Source organism: Watersipora subatra, chromosome 1, assembly GCF_963576615.1.
Source record: "Watersipora subatra chromosome 1, tzWatSuba1.1, whole genome shotgun sequence".
Lineage (NCBI taxonomy): Eukaryota > Metazoa > Bryozoa > Gymnolaemata > Cheilostomatida > Watersiporidae > Watersipora > Watersipora subatra.
The window spans coordinates 48,390,801-48,406,248 of record NC_088708.1 but is presented as its reverse complement, the minus strand read 5'-3'; the positions used below and the strand labels follow the sequence as shown (position 1 = coordinate 48,406,248).

The 15,448-nt window shown below is 37.1% G+C and overlaps 1 protein-coding gene across 1 annotated transcript; it reads right to left on the bottom strand.

Annotated features, from left to right (window-relative positions):
• Positions 1 to 55: 55 nt before the first annotated feature.
• LOC137386045 (splicing factor U2AF 50 kDa subunit-like) lies at positions 56 to 13,845 on the bottom strand. Its single transcript, XM_068072700.1, has 12 exons — positions 13,772 to 13,845; positions 13,559 to 13,658; positions 13,341 to 13,449; positions 12,937 to 13,060; positions 12,436 to 12,578; positions 7,856 to 7,997; positions 6,833 to 6,921; positions 5,175 to 5,297; positions 4,565 to 4,675; positions 2,395 to 2,500; positions 1,480 to 1,583; positions 56 to 355 (listed from the first exon to the last, which is right to left on the bottom strand). The coding sequence occupies exons 1-12, from the start codon at positions 13,785 to 13,787 to the stop codon at positions 224 to 226; spliced, it is 1,299 nt and encodes a 432-aa protein (XP_067928801.1). The 5' UTR covers positions 13,788 to 13,845; the 3' UTR covers positions 56 to 223.
• Positions 13,846 to 15,448: the final 1,603 nt, after the last annotated feature.

Sequence of the window (15,448 nt, the reverse complement as noted above, 5' to 3'; positions counted from 1 at the left end):
GGCAACACGGATTGTCTCCCCAGCATCCTTTTTTAATTCAAGCACCATATAATATTTTATTTACATTTATTATTAATATCTCAGCTCGAATTAGATAACAATAGACAAGCACATGACTCAATGAAAATGCATATTGCAAAAGTTCACAAACAGAATACATGTCATCAGACAATCAAAATGACTATATTACAAGTTAGGTAGCAGAAAGCGATGTAGGGGCTCTTCAGAATTCCCTCCTGTGGTATTTGTCGGGGTCATAGTAGGAAGTGACAACTACTCTGTTCGAGAATTTTCTGCCAGTCAAACTCTGCTGCGCCTTCTGTGCATCTGATGTCGTTGCAAACTCTATGAATATCTGCAATATAAAGCCCGTCAGAGTGAGTTACAGCCTTCAAAACTGCTCAAAAAAGGTGCTACCAAAGCAGACTCGGCCATATGTGACAAATCCCTTGAAGATCAAGTATGAGGTCAGCTTATCTTACTGCAAGCAGACGCTGTACATGCTGTAAAGAGCATTATTGTACAAACAATGTATGATGTGATCTTGACTGGACATGTGTGAGTTGAGTGGCAAGGGAACCTCAATGACTGGAGACATGCCAAGTAGCGGAGAGTAATTTACAGCTGTGTGTCATTCCAGTCACCATCAGAGGTCTTTTTTTAGGAATTGAACCCAAACCTATTCGGATCAATTTCTAATAGGTCAGGAGTAAATGTCAGACCTGGAAACAGGTCAGACATTTACTCCTGAACTGTTTTAGAATGCTAGGCCATGGCTGCACTCAGCCATATCTCATCACTGGAATACACAATGCTTGCCTTCTATCTAAGCAGTGAAGACCTTATGTTTACCTGTAGCACGAATAAGTCTCAAATTTCGGCATGATACTAGCCAACTAAGCTCATCATGTGACCCACAAATGCTTCTATGCAAAGACTTTGCACAACCAGACTCGACAAACTTTCGTTACCATCTGTTAGATAATGGTGTACCGACAGCTGGAGTACTTTCACTTATTATTAATGAAAAAATAGATTGGTATTTGGTAGCGATGATGAAATGAGATACTGACATTCGTGAGATTAAATTGCTCTAAGATGATGTAAACCCGCGCAAGGACGACAATTTTTCCATGTTTCAGGGACTGTCATTATCAAGATAAGATAAATACTATACTGTAGTGTTACATCAGCTGAAGCTATCAATATCCTAATGAACAGGAAGATGATTAGTTGAATAAGGAGATTAGTTTAATATATTTACTAGGGTAAGCAAACTAATATTTCGCTATTAAATAAAAAATCCATGATTTGAATCATGTGATTTTTTCGTGCCAACCCACTGGCAAAGATTTTTGCATTTCCCTCATTTGCGCAAAAGAAACATGCTGTTTTTTTAATGAAAATATCTAAGTCCAATTTCATCCAGCAAGAGACACGTAATCTATGTGAGTCATGTACAGCCACTGCCAACTATACCTTTCCACAGCCAGGTACATCCACTCCCTTGATAGGTCTGGGTATTTCAAGACTCCTCACTGGCCCGTACTTACTGCACTCTTCCCTCACATCCTCCAAGATTTCTGTAGAAACAATACATTAAACGTAGTCTTTCTTAATTGCCTGACCTCACCATGTATATCATTTAACCAAGTGCTATGAAATGAATGATTTGATAATAGGAGGCAAAGAGCAGGTTTTAAGCAAATTGAACGACTCCTGTGACTCATACGGCAGCGGGACAGCCTAAAAAAGAAAAGCTTAATAGGCCGATGTAAAGAAAGTAAGTACCCTGTATCTAACAAATTGACATGCAACAGGTCATTTTTGAGAAATTTCACATGTTGGAAATAAGTTAATATATATATTAATTGTCTTGATATATCAAAACAATTATTAGCTCAAATCTTTTATTACATGTCAAAAGATTCCTACATAAAGGTGATCACAAGTTGAGGTCTGATTGTATTAGCATTCACTGAACTAAAGCGTATCAACATAAGACCCATTCTTGTCTTTTTAAAACCCACAACTGTTTCTTACTGCTTGTTTCTTCCTGCGACACGTTGCATCCTACAGAAGTGTATGTAGCTGCCACAGACTAGCGTGTAATCTACTGATACAATGGTTCACACTAGTTAGAACCTGAAGAGGAAAATTGGAACAAAATTGACAGTATTGCCAAATTTATTTTTTCAATGGCAGTACTTTGAAGAATTTTGGCTGAATAATTGGATTCAACCTTAGCGTCTCTATGATTTATGACATAGCTAGTGATAGCGCAAACTCCTACCGTATATGGTACATCATAACAGACAACCATATACTCCATAGGCCTAAGGGATAACTGGATTCTATTCTGAGTCCGGGTGCTGCCCTTCCCTGTAGACTTACCCTCATATTCGTCCTCATCCTCGAGCTCCTCAGCTGTTATCATGTTCATTAAGCAGATCACCTCTGTAGCAGCTCCAGGTCCGGATGTAACATTCAGCCCTGGCACCTGGCGAAATAAGTGGCACGCTGATCTGAGCACTAGTAGAAGCGATCTCCCTAACACAGGATGTGCTGAGCACTAGTAGAAGAGATCTCCCTAACACAGGATGTGCTGAGCACTAGTAGAAGCGATCTCCCTAACACAGGATGTGTCTCCCTAACACAGGATGTGTCTCCCTAACACACGATGTGTCTCCCTAACACACGATGTGTCTCCCTAACACACGATGTGTCTCCCTAACACAGGATGTGCTGAGCACTAGTAGAAGAGATCTCCCTAACACAGGATGTGTCTCCCTAACACAGGATGTGTCTCCCTAACACACGATGTGTCTCCCTAACACACGATGTGTCTCCCTAACACACGATGTGTCTCCCTAACACAGGATGTGTCTCCCTAACACAGGATGTGTCTCCCTAACACAGGATGTGTCTCCCTAACACAGGATGTGTCTCCCTAACACACGATGTGTCTCCCTAACACAGAATGTGTCTCCCTAACACACGATGTGTCTCCCTAACACACGATGTGTCTCCCTAACACAGGATGTGTCTCCCTAACACAGGATGTGTCTCCCTAACACAGGATGTGTCTCCCTAACACAGGATGTGTCTCCCTAACACAGGATGTGTCTCCCTAACACAGGATGTGTCTCCCTAACACACGATGTGTCTCCCTAACACACGATGTGTCTCCCTAACACAGGATGTGTCTCCCTAACACAGGATGTGTCTCCCTAACACAGGATGTGTCTCCCCAACACACGATGTGTCTCCCTAACACACGATGTGTCTCCCTAACACAGGATGTGTCTCCCTAACACAGGATGTGTCTCCCTAACACAGGATGTGTCTCCCTAACACAGGATGTGTCTCCCTAACACAGGATGTGTCTCCCTAACACACGATGTGCTGAAAACTGGCTGACTAACAAAATTTCAAAATAAATGTGCACATTTTCAAAATAGTATGGTTTTCGCTGAATAGAAATTGTGACAAATCTTGAAAGGATTGCACAACAACCTTAAAACAAACATAAGGCTATACCCAAAAGCTAATCAATTTTAAAGTATTAATAGTCGATAGCCGTCAGAAAAATCACAAATATAAAATGCTCCAGTTAGTCATATTGCATGCATCAATATATTTATTGTATGTTGAACAAGTGCATAAGGTTTGTTATTAAAAAATGATTGATACTAAATAAAATTTAAAATGGTTTCATTGCTTTAAAAGCTATTGAATAAAACAAAAATATACAATGTCCATTAACGCTGGCTGGATAAACTAAATTCAACTAACAGTAACAGTTTTAAAAGAATGAAATTCTAATAAAACTGTGGTTAGCAATGCCATGTTGTTTACCTTTGTAGGTCAAGAGAAAAATACCAAGATGGAAATTTAATCGATTGCAGGACATGGTACTACCTACTTTATGTTACCTTTATAAATTTTTGTTAAGCACCTGAAAGTAAAGATGCAACACAGCAAAATGACAAATTAGTTCATAGAATTATGCTAACATCTTTAACAATAAAAATATAGCAAAACGGATTAGTTTTGGAATTGTAAAATCTTAATTTACATTTTATTAATGATTGATTTAAAATATTTTGACTTGGTTATGATTTGATGATTGATTTTCACACCTTGTTGTCTAAGATTAGTTATGAATTTAAGTATTGTAACAGGAACTATTTAATTTTACACAATATTTACGTCAATAAATTTAGGCATCCGAGACTGATGTTATCAAAAGGGCAGAGGTACGGCATCGATCTCTAAGTCATTTTACTAAACATCCAATTTATTAATTAATCCTCAATTGCCACTAGATTCCTATTTCTTGAGTTGCTTGCTCCTGAATAATCTGTACAGCTGATCTAGGTAAAGTTTATTGAGTCAGGTTGACAGTGTGCGTTTATGAAGGTATATAGCTGTGTTCCAGCTCTGTAAATGTTCCCTTTAATAAACAGCAAGTTTTATTTATGTAGGTTGAGTGTTGAGGTCTATATAACAAGCATCCTGTTAACTGCAAATATTTATTTGGGACTGGGAGAACTAGTCTTACCTGAACTTGCACAGGGACTGCCATACCTGCAGCACCTTTAGCCCCTACGCTAGCCCTTTGCACCACCAATTTCTTCTCTCCAAGCTGCATCCCGTTGAGTCCTTCGCACGCCTGAAAGGTGAAACCAGTTAACGTTTATCACCTAATACCATGTACTTGTCCATCGATGTGACATCTGCTCGCCTTCCATTTTCCCACGCTATACCAGTTTTGTGGTTGGTAAGTTTCTTTATCATATTGACAAGTCGATAAAAAGAATCTGTGTTTTTGTTACAAACTATCTCTTCTCTAGAGGTCACAATATGAACGAAGTTACTCCAAGAGGCCTATCAATTGGCTTGCATATTTAACATCAATGTACTATGAAACAAAATTGACAGTGAACTACACTTACATATTAAACATATTTGGCATGCACTTCATCATCTATCAAAAATTGCCATTGAAGCCTGTGTGTAACCTCTTTGGTGCCAAAATTAGCCTGTGATCTAATAATTATCAACGATCTAAAAACATTTGATACAATCACAAACTTTGAATATGTTTCAAAGAGAAAACTTCATCTACATGCTGCATATTATCATCATTATTACTATATTATTATTCATACCTGATCAGTTACACCAACATCGACATACTCGCAGAAGGCGAAACCCTTGGAGAGACCCGTAGCGCTGTCCTTGACCAGATTGAATGATTTGAGTGGCCCAAAGGAAACAAGCAATTCCTTTACCTACAGACAGACAACGTGATACTTCATTCAATAAGTTAATACAAACTTGGAGCTATTGCTTCACGCAAAAACTGAATCACAATAGCAAGTGGAGAAAACTCCCACTTTATAAACAGTTGATTTGTAATGATGGTAAAGGACAAAATTTTCAATTTAGAAAATGGATAATATAGCATGTTGCATCAGAAGCGTACATTTGAGAATTCTAAAAAACATGAGCTAAGTAACTTTTAATGAAGGATGTGTGTAAATAAACTCTAATACCAACCTGTCAGAACAAGAACATTAGTTACATGCGTCTCGCATTATTACAAGGGGAACGATTACCAGTAATTAGCATGAATGTTTGATTTGGTTGAAACTTGCCTATGTCTGCAGCTGGTACACGGGGCCGGTCCAGATTCTAACAGAACCGGCAAATAGAAATAAAACAGACCTGAACAACAAATAAAGTATGCATGGTCTTACCTGAAACACTTACCTGCACATATAGAGCACAAACAAACGCGATGGCAAGCAGCCAGTGAGCGAGGGTGAAGAATGGCGCAGCGTGTATAATATTTTAACTAGCATTCCATAAAGTCATCCGATAGTACTAAGTAGGCTACGACACGTCTTTTATGTTTTAAAAATGGTTGCTTGTAAAGAAATTTAAAGACCTCGCCACCCCTCACAATGTAGGTGATATTATATGAATATTATTAGCATCTTGATCAATACAAATGTATGATTTCATTGCTTTATATTTTGGTATAAAGACAGAGCTTTGAATACAGCTTCTACCTTTATTGCTTTGTTTTATCCTAAAACACATCTGCCTGTTACTAATTGTAAAACTTTAGGCATTGTAAAACTGCTTTAGGTATTAAATTGAATATAGTAGAAAAAAGACAATACTTTAACACCTGCTGTATATTTCTGGATCATTTACCATCTTACAAATCTGGGTATTTCTAAATTAATGTGACAACTTGTGTGGGTCTGCATTGTCAGCCATGAAACTGATCATAGAATTACAAGGAAACCAATGAGTGAGGAATCAGGGTAGAGAGTTATGTATAAAGGGCTGTTGACCAGGTGCTGCTGACTATAGGTCAATTGTATAATTAATCCCTCTAACCAAAATCTATAGATATTGATTTGATTGATTTGTGTATTGACTGTATCCACTGCATTGATTTAATAATTGCCTTTTGTCAAAAAATCACCCAGGTACATTTGATGTTTTACATGAATCACGGAGCAAGTACTTTTTTGCAATTATCCCATCTGGGTTATGATATACGAGTGTTGAAAATATCTCCTTACGGCCGACCTCAAACAACAACCTAAGCTTGATTGATTTTGCATGAGGAACTCATTAGCGACAAAAAAGGAAGCTTCCAGAATTGTTAACCCACAAGTTAAATTTGTAACAACAGAAACACTCTTCCACTAGATTCACCAGCAGAAGATCATCCTCCCAGCTGGCAGCGAAGAACCTTCTAGATGTAAATAACAGTGAGTTGAATCAGTTGATTGAACTGAGGCCTCACCTGATCGTCTGTGAGGTAGTTAGGAAGGGCTCCTACGAATATCTTGTTTGGTGAATCAGCAACAACAGTTGATATGACTCCGCTGATAACTAAACAAAAGAGTTTAAGCAACAATAAAATCTTTGAAAAGAAAAGCCCTAAAAAGTACTTGAATTTTAGTCTAGAAACATTAGTATATAATCAAGAGAATAGTAGAAATGAAAAAGCTCGTAGAATTATTGATAGAGGTCTTAATTTATATTCTATAGCAAAGTTTGATGAGTTCATTATTTAAAATAGTCATACACTTTTGGTACTAGCTATGGAATACTAAAGGCTGGTTCACACTATATCGCCCCATAAATCGATGGCATCGACGAAGCAACACGGATACGTCGAAAAAGTTTGCAACTGTCAAACTTTCCCGATATTTCGCTAAGCGTCGACGACTTCTTGTACAACGTGAACCATTTCGGTGATAGTAATTCGCGGTCGCTGACACGGTGATTTATTTATTTCTATTTATGATAGTCGCTGCGAGACTAGCATTTGATTAAGCATGCGAAAAAAAGAAGCTTCTTCGCAACAATTTAAAAAGAAACATTAGAACATTACGTCACAAAGTACTTGCTGATGCAAATGCGAATGGGTTTGGGATAGTGTTAACATTGTTATCACAGATAATAACCAAAGTACTGCGGCAGCAATGCCGAGATACGGTGATATAGCGTGAATCAGCCTTTAGTTGACTTCTGGGACACAATACTTTAAACAGGAGAACATCTGCTGACCCATCGTCCTTGTCATCAGAATGTGAGCAAATAGACTAATTGCAGACAAGAATTCGTTAAAACCACGCAAAACCACTAATCAGAGCACAACCACCACGAGAAAGCAAAGCGATTAAATGTGTATATGTTCATGTAACCAATGCGAGGCTTTAGATATTTAGGAATGTTAAGAGATACGCCTACATATCTAAAGCTGCTACTGGTACTTCTATGCTGATAGACGAGTAAAGCGGAGAAGGCATGACAAGCATACCTTGAGTGGGCCCCTCGGGAGCATTGTCACTGATACCCGGAATGGGTTGGTAGTCACGAGGCCTGCGAATCTTTAAATATTGACCTTGAAAGGGGATTCCATCAAACGCCATGGCTGCAGACGTCTCATCCACCGACCGAAACTAGTTGAAAACAAAGCAATAACTGAAGAGAGCGCACATCAGAATTGACTCAAAAGATTAGGTTTTGTCTTACAAACAAAACTTTTTTATTTACAGATTGTATTCGAGATGTACATATGATGAGACAAGTACGGAAAAGGCAACCCTCAACTGAAGCTGTATTAATGAGCTACTATACTATGAAGTTTATTAGCTCTAAAGATGAATCTGATGAATTTAAGACTAAAGAATTGACTTGAAAGAACTTGAGACTTACAAAATTCATATATCGGAAAACCTTCAATTGAACTCCTTGGCGTTTTATTTTTCAACTCTTTCTCATTGTGACGCTTTATTAGAAGTGACATTCAAATAGAGGGTGGCTTTATATTTTTTAAACACCTCGTCAAAATTTTTCGGAAGATATATTTAACTCTTTCGGAGGCGAAATGAATGTCACCTATATGTTGCACTCTACTTCGGGCAGAGCGACATAAACCCTTTTGAATGCAAGAAATTTGCTGACTTACCTCCAAATTCTCGTAGATCTCTAAATAAATATGCAGGGATAAGCTGATACATGTGTCTACCAGTTGATATCTATCACTTGCAATTAATCTACGATGATTTTATAGCCTTTTAGGAGCAAGTCATTCGAGCATTCAAGTTTTTTTTATTTCCTTTTGAATTTGAAGACATTTCCATTTTATAACCATATTTAACAAGGTTGCATAAAAGCTCATTGCACTCAATGGTATGTTTGCTACAGTCTGCAGGCAAAACTGGCTTTTTATGTGCAATAGAAAAGGAGTTAGGAGCGTCGATCCATTGTAAGCCGAGTTTAACCGCAATGATGTGATCAAATAATGTGATATAAACCTACAAGCTTACAAATTATATAATAACCTATCAAATGCTACAAACATATACAGTGCACTCTCAAAATACAATTACCCGAGATACGATTTTTTAACTTACGAAGTGGAACATAATGATTTTTTCACCTCACCATGCAATTCTTTTTCACCATACGAATTCAACAAAATTTTTGCCCGAGTCCAAATTTGGCAGTCAGTGTGCTTATTACGCACGTCAAATATAGCAAAGACATCAAAATGCTGTTTGCCAAAAATATTTTTACAATGCCTGAAAGAGACATGAAGACCAATTTCTCTTAGTTCAGCAACTCTCGTGTGCAAAACGGTGAAATTTTCCCTTCAAACCAATAGCAAAGTTGGAGTTGCGATCCCTTCATACAGAAGGTCCAATGGTCAGAACACTTTTCTTAACTCTTTCGCTACCATAAGTTGATGTATCAGCTTATCAATATGGTTTCACCTTTATTTCCATCACAGATCCCACACATTAGCTAGACCCATTAGACCAATTAGAGCCTGCACATTAGACCAACCAAATTTTGTTGCCAATCACGTGCAACCAACCAAAAAGCTTTTTGCTGAACAATTCCATTTCTAATCATTTCTCAAAATGGGAAAACCAGATCGCTATCTTCATGGCAATGAGAAATTCACTGCGTTGTTCAATGCCAAGGAAGCGTCAGAAAATTTGCGAGAGTGGGATTCACTAAACATTTTTCATATTATTCAGAAAAAATTTTTCTGAATAAGACAAATTTTACAGTAAAAAACATCTGCATTGATTTTCGAGATATCGCATAAACACTAGCGGAATATCGAACTTCCGAAAATTCGTTTGAATTAAGTTGGTCAGAATAGCGATTTTGGCGCAGTAGTGAAAGAGTTAACCTGCTACCAAAAATCCACTTCATTACGAAAACAGCATTATTCGCATTGTCTTGCCGAATTTGGCTAAAAAATGTTTTAAACAGGTCCGCTAAAAGCTATAATGAAAGCGAAGAACAAAACTGATAAGTGATAAAATGTTAGTGATAAAAAGTTCAAATTCAGTAAATTAGATAAAAATACATATTGAAACTCAGCTTTAAGTGTGGGTTTAGTAAGGTAAACTTATTTGAAGTTAATTCCAAGTTTTTGTTATACGTACGTCTGTCTTGAAGCTAAAAACTTTCTAAGGTGCGTAGTACTGCTCATAGACATTGTAACGTTTCATTTTAATCCAGATCATAACCAATAAATTCACTAAATATAATAAAGTTACTGTAGGTAACTATAATTACTAAAGCTAACATACAATTTTGTTGCTAATTTTCAATATGTACATCACTTATAGAAAATTTTGACGCTTTTTACCAGAGGATGTTTGCATTTTATAATAATTTATAATAATGTTTTCTATAATACCCCTACATAAGATCTTTTCACCATACAACGCCAACTCTGAAACGGATCAATATCGTATCCTAAGAGTGCACTGTATTCAAGAACAAGTGACATAAACAACCAAATTTATAATACATTCAGAAACTAAAAAATACGATCTACAAAAAATTAGAATTGATTGCACGGCCAGTTGCGTTCTGATTATTGCCTTCATTTGAAACCATTTCATTATCTTCTGGCTTTTCAATACTTTCCACAGTGTCTGCTGACCTCAACTTCTCTTCTGCACTGCTGAGCTAGTCGATATTAGCGTTCAAACAATTTTTTAGCAGAGCAAAACTTTTACTTGATGAAATTTATACTTCTCGTGCAAATAAAGAGAAACCGCATGTAGTCAAAATGGCCCCACAATTTTAGCCTCAAATTACGTAAAAGCACAGATTCTATCATGAATGTACAAAACTTTTTTCACATACATTGAAGTATCGAGACCACATTAAACAAGGAACTACTATTAGCCTGATACAGTTACTAATTATGTTTATGGTGTTGCATTCAAGGTTTTAACAAAAAACTGTAAAGATTCGGAGTTGGAAAAAGGACTTTGATACAAATAGAAAGAACGAATTAATTGTTAATAATGTGATCGAGTCATTATTAGTACTGTTTAGTGGAAACTGTTTTACTGATAACTTGCTATTTTGGGTTCATAAATACCAAGAATGTCAAATGGTGGTCAAATATAAGTGGTGGTCAAATATAAGTGGCGCTCAAATAGAGGTGGCTCTCAAATAGAGGTGGCTCTCAAATAAAGGTGATGTTCCAATACCGAGTTTACGGCAGTTAAAGGTTTACTGGCAACAAAATTCACATTACAGTTATTTGGTATCAAAAGATTTACCATGTCTTACTCTGCTGTGCGGTATGTGCCAAATATGTGGAAATGTGATTACAAGCTCTTAAAAGCTAAAAAACGAAAAGCTGTAGATTGGGAATCAGTTTATTTCTCTGACATTGTCATTACATTTAGTTGTTGTTTTGTCACATGATGTTCTCACCTGAATTGAAAGGCCAATAAAAGGCTCAATATAAAACTTCTCGTAGCACTAGTTTATGACAAACACTTCGGGTTTCACCGAAGGCCCCATATCAAATATATATGCTCGCTACTTTACACTTTTGTTTCAACTTGGTCTAATCGTCTAGTCGTAATCTGATCATGTGACCCAATGCTCCGCAAATAATTTCTGCAACACTTTTCGATTATCACAGGTGACCAACAGACTCCTCATGATTATTCGACAATGATATGTACTGCTTCGAAGTAAGGTTAAAAAATTAAACGAATTTTTACGGTAAGTTACAAGATATCAGTGCTGAAAGTGACAGCATTACGATGACGATAAAATAGACGCGTAAGAACAATAGACATGGTTTTATTGAATGCGTGAAGTATATTTGTGAAAATATTTCGACAAATGAGGTTGCGTGAAAGTGTAAACAAAAGCCATCTTGTACAACTACGCCCCATTTGAGCCGTTTTGGAAAAGATTCTAATATACGGCGGTTTTGTAATGGCGACGATTAATTGTTCGTTTTTGAGCTTTTAGTAGCTTGTAATCACATTTCCACATATTTTGCACCTACTACACAGCAGAGTAAGACATGGTGAATCTTTTGATACCAAATAACTGTAATGTTAATTTTGTTGCAAGTCAACCTTTAAAGATCGTATTTGAGACGTACATATGGTGAAACAAAGCATAGAGAAGTCAACAAACAACTGAAGCCTGTATCAATGATCTATTATATCATCAAGTTTAGTAGCTGTAAAGATGACTCCAACTAATTTTGATTGTAATGTAGAATCCATTCAGAGGAAACATTGACTTTTCTGGCAATGAAGGTCAATTTGCTTGAAATGAACCAACTTGCCATTTATTTTCATTAATATCAAAGTGTCTTCCAGATTTTACAATCGAGTCAGAAATTTGTTTCTATTCATTCTCAGCAAAACTCTGCTGAGTGAGAGAACCACAACAACTCCCATCAACTTAGACCATAACTTTCAGTATTACTGTACAAATTGAACATCATCTATATTTTCTATACCCATATGTGAAACTGGTAGTGATTTAGCAAAATGAAGTTAATGAACCAAGTTGAATATTACAGAAATTACTAGCAAAGTGAGATACCTCTAGAAAAGCAAAGTTCTTATCCAAATTTATCTGCACAGCAATGATGGCAAGACCGTCTGATTGGTTGAGACCTGTCAGGGTCATCTGTTCATTAAAGAAGTCCATCATCTGCTGCTCAGTCGCTCCAAATGGGATGTTACCTACACAAATGCAACATCTTATTCGCCACAACTGCAAAGAAGAAACTGTCTCCTCAAATACATGTCCTACGAATACACATCTTAGCAGCCCCAATGTGCTGATGAGGAGAAAATCTGTATTGGATTAGCAGGCAATGAATAGAAAAAAATCAAGTAGGTAGTGAGTATGAGTTTTCAAAGTTGAGTAACTATTACTGAAAAATGAGTGTTAGACTATTGTTTAATAACGCAAATACATGAGTTACATGACAGGTATTTGTTTAAATGTCCAATGACAGGTGTCATTAGCTGGATACCAATTCAACAACATAACAGAATGTAAATGAATGTAGCTAAATAGCTGGCTGGGTAAACATACCAACATATAAACGACGGGCCTGACGTGAAATGGCGCTGCCGGCAAAAGGGATGTTTGTGGTGAGAGTAAGTGCTGCTGCCGGAACTTCTATAGTTTGTGCAATCTGACCTGCTGCCTGCATCGCCTATAATAAAATTCAATGATTATACCAGAATGGAACCTCTGATACAATTTTAACAGCACAATAGCTTTCCGCAACTTTACATTTATGTCACATAAACATAGATACTGCATAAACATAGACTCCATGAAACCATTTGACATCAAATACTTTCCAATGCTATTGGTTAGCATTCCAATGCAGTTACAACGAACCGATGCTATTCTATGGCACTTAGCAGAGGTATAGAAAAAGAGGATAACTTGGATTCCACTAATGGATACAATAAGGGGAAACATAATACCTTATACTGCACTGGTGTTATATGCTCAAATCCAACAGGTGGTATATCCCAATACTTGAAGGGCTTCCTTTTCTTTGAGCTACTCTCTCGGTCTTTAGACCGGCGACTACTGGAAAATTGAAAATATTTTCAGTTACTAATATCATATTCTGAATTGAAATAGTATGTTCCAAGACACTGCTAGACACAATACAAACTAAACAAATATCCATGCCTACCTACGATCTCCTCTGTCCTTATCTCTATGTCTGTCTCGGCCTTTTGATCCACTACGCGATCGCCTTCTTCGGTCACTTCTACTGGACCTTCTTTCATCATCTAAGCAGATGTGTGAACAAAGGTTTACTCTTATTTATATTCAATGGATAAAATATCCTCAGACTTAGATCTTGGAAATTTATTGCCAAGTTATTTTACATTATAATACTCACCAGAATCTCGTACCATTGTCAACTGTGTTACTTTCAACTTCTTTTACCCGTACTTGTACCTGATATGTACTTCTATAAAAGCAAAGACACAAATAAAGCAACGACCACCAAGTAACTGCATTGAATTAGTGTTCCACTACAGTGCTGTGAACAATTATGGCAACCACCTGCACAATATGACAAGCGTCACGTTTCATTGGTGATTTTTGTGCTTAAAATCAAGGGAACTGAGCAATGCTATACATCATTTTGCTCAAAAATTTGTGTGCAATTCAAAGATGCATTTGAATTTTGGCTCATTTCAACTGCTTTTTTATAACTGAAAAAAATATTTCTAATGGTGGAAAACTTGTCGCTATAGTGAATGTGGTCGAAATGGTTTAGCATCGAACATTGCTCAATTGAGGAAAACTTACAAACTGAACTCTTGGTACAAGTGATGATGGCCCTGAAAAGGGCCGTTGGGTTTAAGGTTGGGCTCTAGTACTTTCTTGGCCAGCCTTTTATTTCTGATGACAGCGCGACACCGTTTTGGCATGCTGTCAACATGCTTTCAAGTTTGTTCAGGTGTCACTATGTGATGCCAGGCCTCAATAATCTTTTCAATCAGTTCTCTTTTGCTAGTAGGTTTGCGCTTGCTAATTTCCATGCCCACTTTTTTCCATAAATGAAAAGTTTTTGTCACTGAAAAGTACGTTATGCTACTGTTCTCGGCCCATGCCAAACGTTTCTTCCTCTGTTTTTCTGACAGCAGTGTCTTTCGTCTTGCCTTACATCCTCCTAATCCATTTTCAACCAGTTTTCTCCTCACTAATGAGGGTGAGGCTTCTACTCCAGTAGACTCCCTCCACTTTCGTCGCAGGTCAGTGCTGTTTTTCTTTCTGTCAGAAAGTGAAAGTCGCACCAAAATGCCGTCGTCTCTGGTAGAGCTTTTGCATTTTCTCCCTCTGCCTTTACGGTCATCTGTCGTGCCTGTCGACTTCCATCTGTTGACAGTGTCAGCAACACCTATCATGGAACATTGAACCTCTTTAGCAATCTGCTTGTTTGATTTCCATTACTGGTGAAGGGGAATGATTACAGCTCTCTTTTCATCGGTCAACTTCATGTTGTGATAGAATTTTAAAATGATTTCGCTGGTCATTGTGAGCCGACTTTTATAGCCAACTAGTCATTGTTGTGATGAATTTTAAAGTTTTGAGATAGTTTTGCATTCTTAATAAATTTCTTACTTTTTCAACATTCTGTACAACATTGAGCAGATTAGAATACTCCAAAGACTCCGTTCGGGGTGATTAAGTGAGTAAAAAGTTTAAAGTGAGTTTAGAAATTAGAAGCAAATTAAGCACTAGCTTTTTGTAAACAATGAAACAAATAATTTCACCAAATTAGGCCTACATGGAAAGATCATACCTTTAGCTTCAAAATGATATATAGATGTAAGGAATTAGGCTAGTTTGAGATGAGATATGAAACAAGAGATGCTATCAGTCAACAATTTACAAAGGGGTTGCCATAATTTTGCACACTACTGTAGTAAAATATACAGTAGGCCTATATTAGAGACAGTATGGTGTTGCTTCGCGAATCTGATTTAAAACTAAATTTTTAAATCGATAACTTGAAGGTTGCCTCAATTTGCTGCCACTGATTGGCTTAGTTTTAGTTTGAGGAGCT

What these genes read in the sequence shown, in the direction of transcription:
- LOC137386045 (XM_068072700.1), bottom strand. An exon ending in TCCCGAGGGGCCCACTCAAG is followed by an intron (nt 6,922 to 7,855) that starts GTATGCTTGTCA and finishes TCTTTTGTTTAG; the next exon opens with TTATCAGCGGAGTCATATCA. An exon ending in GGATGAGGACGAATATGAGG is followed by an intron (nt 1,584 to 2,394) that starts GTAAGTCTACAG and finishes TTGTTTCTACAG; the next exon opens with AAATCTTGGAGGATGTGAGG.